At 40.6% G+C, this 12551-nt stretch overlaps 1 protein-coding gene across 1 annotated transcript in view; it reads right to left on the bottom strand.

The window, feature by feature from the left end:
• Positions 1 to 471: 471 nt before the first annotated feature.
• The window catches only part of LOC124122109 (sodium- and chloride-dependent glycine transporter 1-like), an 88999-nt gene continuing 76919 nt past the window's right edge, over positions 472 to 12551 (bottom strand). Inside the window, exons 11-16 of the mRNA XM_048391931.1 lie at positions 12041 to 12153; positions 11505 to 11633; positions 10448 to 10547; positions 8789 to 8889; positions 8364 to 8531; positions 472 to 1508 (exon numbers count right to left, since the gene is read on the bottom strand). Of these exons, the coding sequence (XP_048247888.1) occupies positions 1371 to 1508; positions 8364 to 8531; positions 8789 to 8889; positions 10448 to 10547; positions 11505 to 11633; positions 12041 to 12153 (749 nt within the window). The 3' untranslated portion in view covers positions 472 to 1370. The remainder of the gene's footprint in view (positions 1509 to 8363; positions 8532 to 8788; positions 8890 to 10447; positions 10548 to 11504; positions 11634 to 12040; positions 12154 to 12551) is intronic.

The raw sequence follows: 12551 nt of genomic DNA, 5'->3' as shown, positions 1-12551 counted from the left end.
CTTGGGTTGTCAACCTTGGTCTTCCTGACCTTGGTCTGTCGTCAACTCTGTTGGTGTTGTTGTATCGGGTCCACAGTGCGGAGATTGTCTGTCTGGATACGCCAAAGTGCCTGGCCACTTCTTGCTGAGTTGCTCCAGCTTGTAATCTCCAAATTGCGTTGTTCCGTTGAGCTGCATTCAGTCTTGGCATTCTGTCACCGCCTCTACTGCCGTTATAAGGACTGTATGAACAGCCGTTGATGTGGATTTTAATACCCATTCAGCAGGGGGGCCTGCATGCCTAAATGCAGGATCATGTGCAGCACGTTTTTCACAGGCGGTTGCGTTTGGATGAAGCTGTAAAATTGATCCCCAAACGCTACGTTTATGTGCTTTGCATGTGTTTTCGCGAATTATAGACACATCATCTTTCTGTTTGACTTATTTGGTTCTCATTTAATGTAATTATTTTAGATATTTGGCAAAAAGTGGTTTTACGTCTGTGTCAAGTTTCTTTTTTTGAAGAGTATATTTGCAAAAAAGGCTCATTTACAAAATAAACAGCAAAGACTGCCAATGTTAAAAAATATTCAACATAAACTGTCCGAATACTACAATGTTACTAATGTGCAGTTGCCATGACCAACAATACTGATCAATTCTACAAGTTCAACAATGTCACGTGCCCTGCATGTGACGGTGAGAACGGTCTCCATGCAATAAAAATGTAAAGGAAAATTATGCTATCACTCACTCATTCACTCACTCAACCACCCACACACCAACGCAAGCAACCAACCACCCAAACACACGCACCCCACCCCTCACTCACTCACTCACGCCTAACTCACTCACTCACTCACACACACCCCTCACTCACATACCCATACACATTCAACAAGGCGTTTCCCGAGCGATGTGCCTAGTGCTGTCATTATGCACTATAACTTCAATACCCTTCTGCAACCTTTACCGATAAATAAACTAGCGCCTTGCCAAATAAACAACGGTATGATACTTTCAGTAATGTGAGTTCTCCAAATACAAACAAACAGTGTATTCTGATTGGTGTATTGCATATAGCGATGTTTCGATGTAGATTCTTACACCATAGATTCACTGTCAGCTGCCCAGCAAAACCACTGGACCAAGAATGTACATGTACTTCTACACTTATCACATATTACGTACAGAAACATCTACTATTTATATTTAGTACTCACATACAGGACTACTGATAATGGTCACAATATCCCACGGAGACACTGAACGGCATCGGGCCAGAAACATACATCTGGACCACAAAATCGATGCCTAGCATACAGTCACATCACATCGAAGAAAACTCACATGCAAGAAAGCTGTTTTCTACAAAACATGTCCATGTATATCTATGATCTACAAGACAGCGATGAAATGAAGGTGTCTTTCAGAGGGTTGGCTTTGTTGTGTTTGTCCATGTAAGACACCCTCAATGACGACTTGGATGGTCCCCAGGAGCTGTCAGGTTTCAAGGACTTCTGGAATCTCTGTAACATGGCATAAGAGCAATCTGTGCACAAATTGAACTTACAAATTGATGACAATATATATATTTGGGTTGTAAGAGAAATAACTCAACATTTGTAAGGGAAATAACTCAACATATCTAAAATTTAGATCACAACAAAACGCCGAATACATCTTCGGAAATGTTTCATTACTTTCATTCATCATGTATCAACAGCGAGGGACGACGTAGGCGTGTTGTGCAGTGATATGGAAACACGACTGCGCTGTCGTTGCAATATGGAATCCTCTGGGTGCCACAGAATTATGCATTGTTCCTGAAAGTCAAAATCGTAACCATGATCACCCCTGTCTCGCAGCTTTAACTTCGTGTAAGTCATACTTTACACAGATCTACGGATTGTGAAATATGGTGAGATTGGTAAAGTTGTTAAAGCGCTTCGCGACATTTTTCTGTCATGTTTGAACTTTTGAATCGAATGATGGCGAATTTTGATTATGCCCCCATGTGCCTGTTTTAGTATCAGACAGACAATTTGAACAGAAATCTGATCAGATTGGTCAAACAGATTTACCTTTGCCCAATGTACTGTTATTGACGTATTGCCCGCAAAGGAAGTCAGACAGAAGATCGACAGAAAATACTCAAATCCTAAATGTGTAAAGACAGCTGTATAATATCAAGGTTGTACAGGTTACGTTTTTTTATATGTTTTATACATGAAATGAGTATGCCTAACCAAATTACTCCTGTAGCGTGTATTACCGTGTGAATGAATTTCGTCGCAAAGGGAGATTTAAAAAAAGTTTGGCCACGATATCTAAACATGGGTCGACGCCATATTGTAAACAAATTGTGTCACGGTCGGTTTCACATATGGTACCTCGGCCCCAGTTCCTGTCGATGATACACAAAACTAAAACTACTGAAACATCGGCAAAATGATGACAGCAATACTTTTTCGCATTTAAGTAAACCGCTTGTGTTGTTACGTTCGATTTCGATTCGTTGTTTCTTTCATTGCACAACGCCAGGCACCTAGCCTTACTTGTTATTGGAATGAGTAATCGTTGGAAAGACGTAAACAAATTTTTAAAAGAAACTTATTTTTTGTCTCACATATGCATCATGATACGCGCACATACGAAATACATCAATAATTATGAAAATTGTTTTAGAACATTCCTAACTGTAAATTATTGCACTAAATATGTTTATGTTATCCGGTAACAATCATGAGAGGGAGACACGCCCTGTCCAAGACTGGTTTACCTTCCCTAGAGCGCTTGCGCTTGCGCTCCTTGCCTGCAGCCGCTAGGAGGATAAGGACAGGGTACCACGCTAGCTCTATCCGTCCCCATACAGCATTTCGCTGCCTTGAAACTTTAACCCCTTTCTACGAAGCGGGTGTGTATGTCGAGAGGGGCGGGGACGGGCTAATAGGATATCGCTATGCGGGAAACGTTGACCCAGTTTTCGTGTAGCGAGATATTAGCACTTTTGAACAGTGTGAACAATTGACGTGTCAGGCTACAGGAGTAAACATATTACCATTAGGGAGGTCACTCTCATAGAGACCTATGGTTTTGAATTTTAACAACATTTGCGTGTCTCTTCTTCACCATGAAGTAATATTACAACAACGTAGCTATTACTTTGAAAATATTTATTATGAAACATATTAATTACTTTACCACTGTAGAAATATCAATGTCAACAGTATCATTTATACCACTATGATTGGGTCAACTTTTTACCCCATGTTCCTTGACAATAACAGATGTTTCTGGAAGTCATTGTTGTGAAAACATATTACTAATTTTGCCTTCATAATATGTTTGTTTGTACTTTTATATTACATTCACATTTAAACTGAAATGTGCCATATTGTCATTCCTGATTCTGAAAGTACCACATGCAAATTACAAATTTTGGTATCTGCTGGGTTAAACATGTGCGTTGTATGACAGTGAAGGTACTTGCATCAATAGGTAGGTATGCTACAACATTTCTTTGCACCGTGTTAATTCTCTGGATCAAAGTTGTCTTGTTGAAACTGTGATATTGGCGCTTAATAAGTTTGCTGAAATAGTATTTTCCGTGTATTTAATGTACATGTAACGTGCTGTGATTGTAGATAATTGATAACTAGCCATAACCGCAAATTAAACGCCACCCGCAGTATCATTGCATGAAAAGTTGTCATTTAAATATCTGGGTAACTTTTGTGTTCTAAGTTTCTAAAATTTAACATTACCTTGTCCAGAAAAATGAAATTTGATGATAAAAAACAAAGCAGTTGACAATAAAACCGATCGCCCAAACGCATCACGACAACGGCTATGATAACCCGATGTACGTCAGCTCCGTGCAAATTGAAATGCACATGCGTTCCCCAATGTCTTGCCCTATCAAAATCCACCCAGATCGGATAACATTCATTCGTTATTGAATTGCTACCACATACCAAGATTGACAAGAAAACAGCGACTCCAAGCCCTTGGACGATTGCAAGCTGGGCAAACCGCCAGGCAAGTAGCCAATGCAATTCAAGTTGACGTAAGGCTCCAGCAACGGTACCAGACCACCAACACTACAGATGACCGACCACGTAGTGGAAGACCAAGGGTCACCACCCGACGTCATGATCGTCAGATTGTGCAACAGCATCTTCAACATCGCTTTGTCACTGCTGTGGAGACTTTTCGACAGACCATGGGGACACACCAGCAACACATTAGGGCGGACACCGTGCGTCGACGATTGACCTGCCGTCAGTCCCGATTTAAATCCAATTGAGCACCTGTGGGACGAGACTCAAAGACGGCTGAATGACGTCCGACAAAGGCCGACAACTGCAGCTGAACTGCGTCAGTGTGGGCTCAAGTGCCCACGGCCTTCATCAACCGCCTCATCCATTCCATGTATCGACGTTGCACGGCATTAATCAATGCATATGGCGGACACACCAGTGTTGTGTTTCACTTTACGGATATTTGACACTTTAATTTCAACCTTGACGATCAGTTTTGCCAAGTTTCATCTTTTTAATATGCCTCAAAGTACGTTTACAGTGTTTGGACAAATAAGGTTTCTCATACGAGTACATCTATCCATAGTGACGTTTCGGTATATATTGGAATATATTATCGCAACAAGATAGGGTTCGTATTTCCAATATTCTGCAATGGATATTAGATCTAATTAATATTAGACTAACAAATTATTGATGTAGACAGTAACCACTATCACGTCAAACAGATAAATGGTATCTGACAGGCCCCAGTGCAGTAATCGCAGTGCTTTCGCTCGTTAGATACGTTCTGAAACAACTCGTTGTAAGATAAATGGTATCTGACGGACACTCGTGTAGTCACAAAGTCAGCGATATAACCCGTGCCAATTAGCACTTGTCAGAGATGTACACAAAGTATGTGATCTAGAGTACCAGTTGTCAGATTTTCATTTTTGGTGAAGTCTTGGTGGCTAAGTGGGTTAGATCGCTGACTTTGTGTGCTGGCGTTTAGGTGCCTCACTTTGGCAGTGTTGGTTCGAACCAACGGGACTCGACCCCCCAAAATACGAGAATTTGTACTTTACTCAGAAAGTGTTATTCCAAATATAACATTTGTTACATTTGACCACCTTCTAAATGCCATTGTGCGTTCAGTTAGACGAACTGATCTCTCAAAGTAGGAGAGTGTAAAATCTGAATTTTGCTTCGTTTACATATAGTGCAGTTTTACGGGCATAATGTTCGTTTCCACACACAATTTATTTCGCTTGATTTCATCCAGATAATTTGTATTGGTGAAAAGGCGATTTGTCATTTGATTCTAAAAGTACAGTAATTTTGCTTTGCTAAAAATGACAATGGATAATATCACAGAAGAGGGAATTTCCCCAATTCAAAACCTTTCGTGTGCGTGATGTATTATGAATTATGAATTTCAGTCAACTTCGAAGTGAGGGTTGAAGATACATATATATATATCGTCGGATCACATGTTTTCGGACATCAGACGTTATTAGACGGCCAAGGTTTATCGCGAAACATTCCCGCTACAACGAGGGTTGTGGTGTCAACAGACATTGTAAATATTTAGATGATCGCTTGATTTCTAGATAAAGCTGTTCTTTGATAAGTGAGTGAGATGTTTTTTTATGTTTCTTACGATAAGCGAATATGTCCTAGCCCCCTGGATGCCGGAGGGACATATCTTTCCCTCCTCTACAACCCTCACTTTGAAGTCGAAAAAAAAATCAAGATACATCACCCACACAGTTGTGAATAAGGTACGAACATCTTAACCAAAGCCCGCTGTGATACAAGTGATCCAAAAAAGGGGAGTGGGGTTACTCAGTGCATGATGGAGGGCAGCTCAGTCACAAAGAACAGTATTTTACCTTTTTAAATTGTTCAACCAGAAATGTCATTACGTAATTAACTGCATGGGGTGTAAAGAACAATATATTGGACAAACGTAATATTTGCTAACAGGAAAAGGAAATCAAATCTACTCTTATTCCCTCTTATAAAATGTCTACAAAAACGAACTCTAAAAGAATAATATTGTATTAATATATTCAATCGTGCTTTAATAGAATTTATATATTGCAACAAAAGCGCAGTATTGGTGCCCCAAAAGCTGCACATTCTAGCATGGCGACGTGAAATACTCGAATTTGATTGGACAATCACCAACTCAGACACTATCAATTGGGATTGAGAAAAATGCGACTGATTTTATGACCGCTTTGCTGCGCACTTATCAGGTGTCGTCGAATCAGACGATGTTTGGATAAAGTTTATCATAAGAACCCATTCGGAATCCACCAACAGACATCCAGGGGGTCAGGCAAAACCCGAATTTATGCCACTCATACTCCCTCGTGCCCCGTTCAAAAATACATGTCAAAATTGAACCATCTGAATCCTGCTTTCTACAAGTATCACCAGCAAAACCGTCACTGCTGGTGACCCTTGCAAGTACAATTTAAAACCACTTGGCCACAATCCTCTGTCCAAAATCATGAAAACCATTTCCAAGGAATCCAAAGTTAGTCGCATTTGCGTAAGAACCACCACTCTCACTCTTTTGTCGCATGTCGGGGTAGAGGCACGTGAAATCATCAAACTCACTGGTCATTAAAATCAACAGCCCTCGATAAGTCACAACACTGACTCGTCGGCCGATCAGAAAATAGTACTATTCTTCGATTATGCAGGGTTCAGATTCGACAGACAGTCAAGTATCCTCCACTGTCACCTTAAATTTCAATCTTGCACAAAATGTACAATCTGGCACGTCCGCCTCTTTCTAAACTTCAAATTGTTGCGCAACTGTTAACAACTACTTCCAAGTACATTAGTCGATGCTTTGGTTTACGACCCTACGACTCCGACCACCCCTTTCAAAGGCGAGTTCAATTCGCAGCTCGGGCCATGTCGGACTACACACTGTCGTCCGCCAACAAAGGAGTTCGATTTTAATGGAGATAAACCTACTGAGCTTAACATAAGATTCATGTTAGACCGAATAGCTTAGACCAAATAAATTGATAGTCTAAAGATTAATCATTTGAAACCGAACGCGTATCAATTCGGTCTAACATTAATCTAATTTTCAAATTCATAACGTTTACCTCCTAAATATACCTGCGTCTCTCCCCCCCCCCCCCCCCCCCCCCCCCCCTATTGATGTCGTCATAATGTAACTGTCAAAATGTCTGGTACATGACGTCATAAACAATGTCACTGCAATCGCCTTGATGCTACGAAGGAAACATTTCGGCGGGGGAAGTACTCGGCGTTGTGCTTTGATCTAAATTGTGAATTGGACTGTACACTCGAACTAAAAGTACTTTTATTTAAGAAATAAACGACGAGTATGCGTTATTGTACGATAAACAACGACCCCAAGTCGTTTATATCATGTATGAGATGTCAAACGTATGCACATAGAACAATGTTTTATCGCGAATCATAAGATAGCTACGTGATAAATCGCAGAGAACAATGAAGAAGGAAGCGTGATTTATTTCACAATAAAACATTGTTCTGTCATGACGTCATTTCTGGAGATTCGAACATACGCTCGCAACTTGATGACGTCGTAAATTGGGCGTCCATTTTTTTGCGAGGGAAGTGTATACTGAGTTGTCCCCATAGATGTAGCTTGGCAACGTAGATAAACAATGGTCGAGCGATCGCATTCAAACGTTGGAGAGATATGACAATTGGTATTTTGAGAAAAGGAACAGATAATCGACGTGAAAATTGTGAGAATCTCGGAATAATACGAACGTAAGTCGGAGGTCGGATACTATTCAGGGATTCATCATTATTTAAACAAGGGTAAAACGAATTAAATCATGTACGTTTTATTAAGATCCGACAAAATGTTGATGTCTTATAAAAGACCCGCCTTATGTTATCGTTTATATGTGTAAAATATGTACCGAAACTTCTCACTCCTACCCGCACACCGATGCCGAGAATAGGGCCGGATTAACCCTCTGGATGCCGATAATAGGGCCGGATTAACCCTCTGGATGCCGAGAATAGGGCCGGATTGATATTCAATCCACGTATCATGACAAACTGAGGCACGTAATCGTAAACAACCCACCTTCCGCGGAAGGAGGTTCTTCCTCAATATACCGGAAGTTAATAGTAAAGAACATATGCATGACCTGATCTTTGCCTCTTCACTGACATCTTGACAGACATAAACTAAGTAAGTTCAAATCAAGCTTTTCGTAGATTGCCATAACTCACTATCAATACGACATCACATTGTTTTACTCAATATAATATGTTCTTGAATGGTGTAACTGGTTTATATTATGTAAATTCAGCGCGATTCCATACCTGCACCAGATTCCCCTCCTCCTTGTAGATGGCGTGGAACATCATCACCACGAATGGGATGCCGGGGATGGAGGCCAAGCACCATCCAATGGTAACAGCGTAGTCGGGGTAAACATACCTCCCATAGGTCGGAGGCTGGTACTGGACCAGGGTGAAAATGAACGTTATCTGGAACGCCAAATCAAAAAGGCTATTTCACTAATAAGTTCTTCGACGTGGAGAGAAATGAAAGGATCGTTGTTTATAAGACACGGGACAGCAGAAAACCAATGAGAGAGAGAGAGAGAGAGATAGAGAGAGAGAGAGAGAGAGAGAGAGAGAGAGAGAGAGAGATAGAGAGAGAGAGAGAGAGAGAGAGAGAGATAGAGAGAGAATAAAGAGAGAGAGAGAGAGAGAGAGAGAGTTGCTTTGGTTTACGATCCTACCAGGAGCATGGCAGGTGTGATGTAGCACCAGGTTATCTTGAAGAAGAACGGAACCGGTCTCCCGAGCATCAGTTCTATGTCTGCACTGACACGATTCACTCCTGAAATCAAGAAATAAAGAAACACATGTGGATAAAAAGAGATTATTAAATAGTTTGCAAAAAAGTGGACGAGGGTTCACTGATTCTTAACATCACTTTAAATTTCATCACTTTGCCAGTCTCGATTCCTATTATCACTTTGCCAGTCTCGATTCCTATCATCACTTTGTCAGTCTCGATTCCTATTATCACTTTGTCAGTCTCGATTCCTATTATCACTTTGCCAGTCTCGATTCCTATTATCACTTTGCTAGTCTCGATTCCTGTTATCACTTTGCCAGTCTCGATTCCTATGATCACTTTGCCAGTCTCGATTCCTATCATCACTTTGACAGTCTCGATTCCTATTATCACTTCGCCAGTCTCGATTCCTATTATCACTTTGCCAGTCTCGAATCCTATTATCACTTCGCCAGTCTCGATTCCTATTATCACTTTGCCAGTCTCGATTCCTATCATCACTTTGACAGTCTCGATTCCTATTATCACTTTGCCAATCTCGATTCCTATTATCACTTTGCCAGTCTCGATTCCTATTATCACTTTGCCAGTCTCGATTCCTATTATCACTTTGCCAGTCTCGATTCTTATTATCACTTTGCCAGTCTCGATTCCTATTATCACTTTGCCAGTCTCGATTCCTATTATCACTTTGCCAGTCTCGATTCCTGTTATCACTTTGCCAATCTCGATTCCTATTATCACTTTGTCAGTCTCAATTCCAATTATCACTTTGCCAGTCTCGATTCCTATTATCACTTTGCCAGTCTCGATTCCTTTTATCACTTTGCCAGTCTCGATTCCTTTTATCACTTTGCCAGGTTCGATTCCTATTATCACTTTGCCAGTCTCGATTTCTATTATCACTTTGACAGTCTCGATTCCTATTATCACTTTGCCAGTCTCGATTCCTATTATCACTTTGTCAGTCTCGATTCCTATTATCACTTTGTCAGTCTCAATTGCAATTATCACTTTGCCAGTCTCGATTCCTATTATCGCTTTGCCAGTCTCGATTCCTATTATCACTTTGCCAGTCTCGATTCCTATTATCACTTTGCCAGTCTGGAATACTATAACCATGTCCGACCGAGTTGTTGATCACCTGCTTCATGAACGGAGGAGCGTCCAAACCCAAATGTCGAATTGAAAGTAAAAAGAAGTCAGCTCTGTTTTAAGTAAACATTTTGACAACTTTGAGTTAACTTGATCAGTAAATAATCATGGTGCTTAATATAACAGTCGGTCAAATGACACGAAACAATCCAATGTTTTATTATGAAGCACTATTGACATACAATGAAGTGATCTGGTGTCTCTCATCCGCTATCACTCATAAACCAGCACATACCACATAGCTAGGTGTTTCAGATTAATGTTTATTTTTATTATGGAAGGAGTTTTGTAGAGTTTATTTACAACCTGGTTCCAGCAAAGACGCGGCAACGATGTCATACATCACGACGTCCACCAAGACGGGATAGCCACCTGTTCTATTGGTTGTTATCAGCTGTCTCAGTCATCATCAACATGATAATATCAATATTACTTCACGTACCATATACCCATCCGAAAATGATGCACTCGATAAATCCGTAGAAGATCAGGAATATGACAACAAAGTACCAGTCGACCAATTGGAAAATATACATTCCACCCTGAAATGATAGAGACCATGTTAAAAAGACAGAGCCTCAGTTAAGCTTTCAAAATGTTTTATGGAAGGCATGAGGAGGACATTTCGAAATTTTCGTATCAGTCACAAAAAGTATTACCGACGTAATTCCCTATTTGGACTTCTACCATATGTTCTCGGGTTATTTTCAGGTGATGTCATCACTATTTGATAGTGATTCAAAAACACATGCTCGTGATATAGTCGGAATCGTACAGTCGACTCTGCTTTTGGTGAGGTGAAATGGGGTTTAACGTCGCGTCCAAGATTATTGCACTTACATAGCGACGTGCATGTACGTGTGTGTGTTTGTGTGGCTGCTTGTACTAGTCCGGACTGATGCCGATTTATAGTGCTAGCTCACTGAGATACCATGCCGCAGTTTAACATCAATACCCACTCAGACTCAGTATACTGACTCCGAGCTGACCAGTCCTTGTTTCAGCCCCTTATGGCGAGCGCCAGACAGGGTAACAACAAGTACCATCTTTTAACGTCTTTAGGTATGACGGACCTTCCGGGCGGACGCTCTACCACTAGACCACGGAGGCGGTCCTCGGCTTTTTGAAGACATGTATTATTGATATGGAAAGGTTTTGTCGATTTTATTTACAAGATGTATTTATTCACTGAAACGACATTGTCCTCACTGCTTTATGGTTTATTTGTTTGTTTGTTGTTTAACGCCCCACTCAGCAATATCCAAGCTCCAGTGATCCAGTGATTGATATTGTGAGCAACGATCCACGCCGTCGGAGTGTGAGGACAGGCTGTCAACTATGTTATCACAGACTTACCGCGGGATTCTCTTGGTTACACCTTACGTCCAGCATTGGTTGCTGGGGATTATTTCTAACCCGGCACCCCAACAAGGGCCTAATAACCGTTATTATAAGTACACATGATACAACATAATTATATAAACGCTGAATGTGCTAACCTCAGTGGTGAATATTAGCCCCAGCAGAAAGGACACAAGGCAATATCCAAGAGTAACAGGGACTCGCCATTTCAGCAGAGAGGGGTACTCATCCAATATGGCCGACGTCACCGTTTCAACTAATGAAAACTAACAAACCACAGAAACACATATTGGAAAGAATTCAGTTCAAAGTTATCACTAACACTGACATATTAATGTACTTTCATATTATGATGAATGCCTGGTCAATCAGAGTTTTTAAATCACAAATAATTACCTCTATTTGTAACAGCTGATTTGATCCTGGCGAAAGCTAATTTAGATGAGAGTTTTATTTTTCAATCATTGAGAAATTCATTACATCTACAGGTAACTAGCTCTACACTGATAACGTGGACTGTTTACCTCCTTATTTGCCTCCACCTTCTGAATACATACTTGAATTGTTATGTTTAAGTATCTGTCAATGTCTTGTGTGATCATAATCTCAAAACAATAATAAACACTGGAGTAGAATCTGTTTTATAAGCGTTACTCAAAAAAGGGTTTCTCACCAACGAATCCATGGCCAACAGAATCAACATAATAAAGAAGACGAAACTCCACAGCTGCGGAAGCGGAAGTTGCGCCAGGGCTTCTGGGTAAATCACAAAGCCAAGTCCTGGCCCTGGATCATAAAAAACGGAGAATGACTACATTAAATGAACTCGAAATTCACAATCAACTTTCTGTCAGTAAGTTTATGCTGAAAAATAACAATATATTATGGCACGTGTAGTGTTTTGATCTAACGTAACAGCATTCTTCATGCAGGCAAAGGCAACCTAGACGGAATCCCAGAATCTTAGACTCGTATCGATAAGGATCAGGGAAGTGTGCGCATCCATGCTCGTGGATTTCACCAACGTGGTCAACTGATTTGCTTCACGTTGTGCTTTCCGCTATGATAAAACAGACACACCGTAAAGAGTAATGTTAAAACAACCCTCTTTTACTCAGGATAATTAGTGATACCTTTTATCACCTTATACGTTTAAAAATATATTTAACAAACTATTTGCTCAT

This window comes from Haliotis rufescens, unplaced genomic scaffold (genome assembly GCF_023055435.1).
Source record: "Haliotis rufescens isolate VD_foot unplaced genomic scaffold, xgHalRufe1.0.p SCAF_102, whole genome shotgun sequence".
Classification (NCBI taxonomy): Eukaryota; Metazoa; Mollusca; class Gastropoda; order Lepetellida; family Haliotidae; genus Haliotis; species Haliotis rufescens.
Note: the sequence above shows the minus strand (reverse complement) of the source record. Positions and strands in the feature narration are given on the sequence as shown.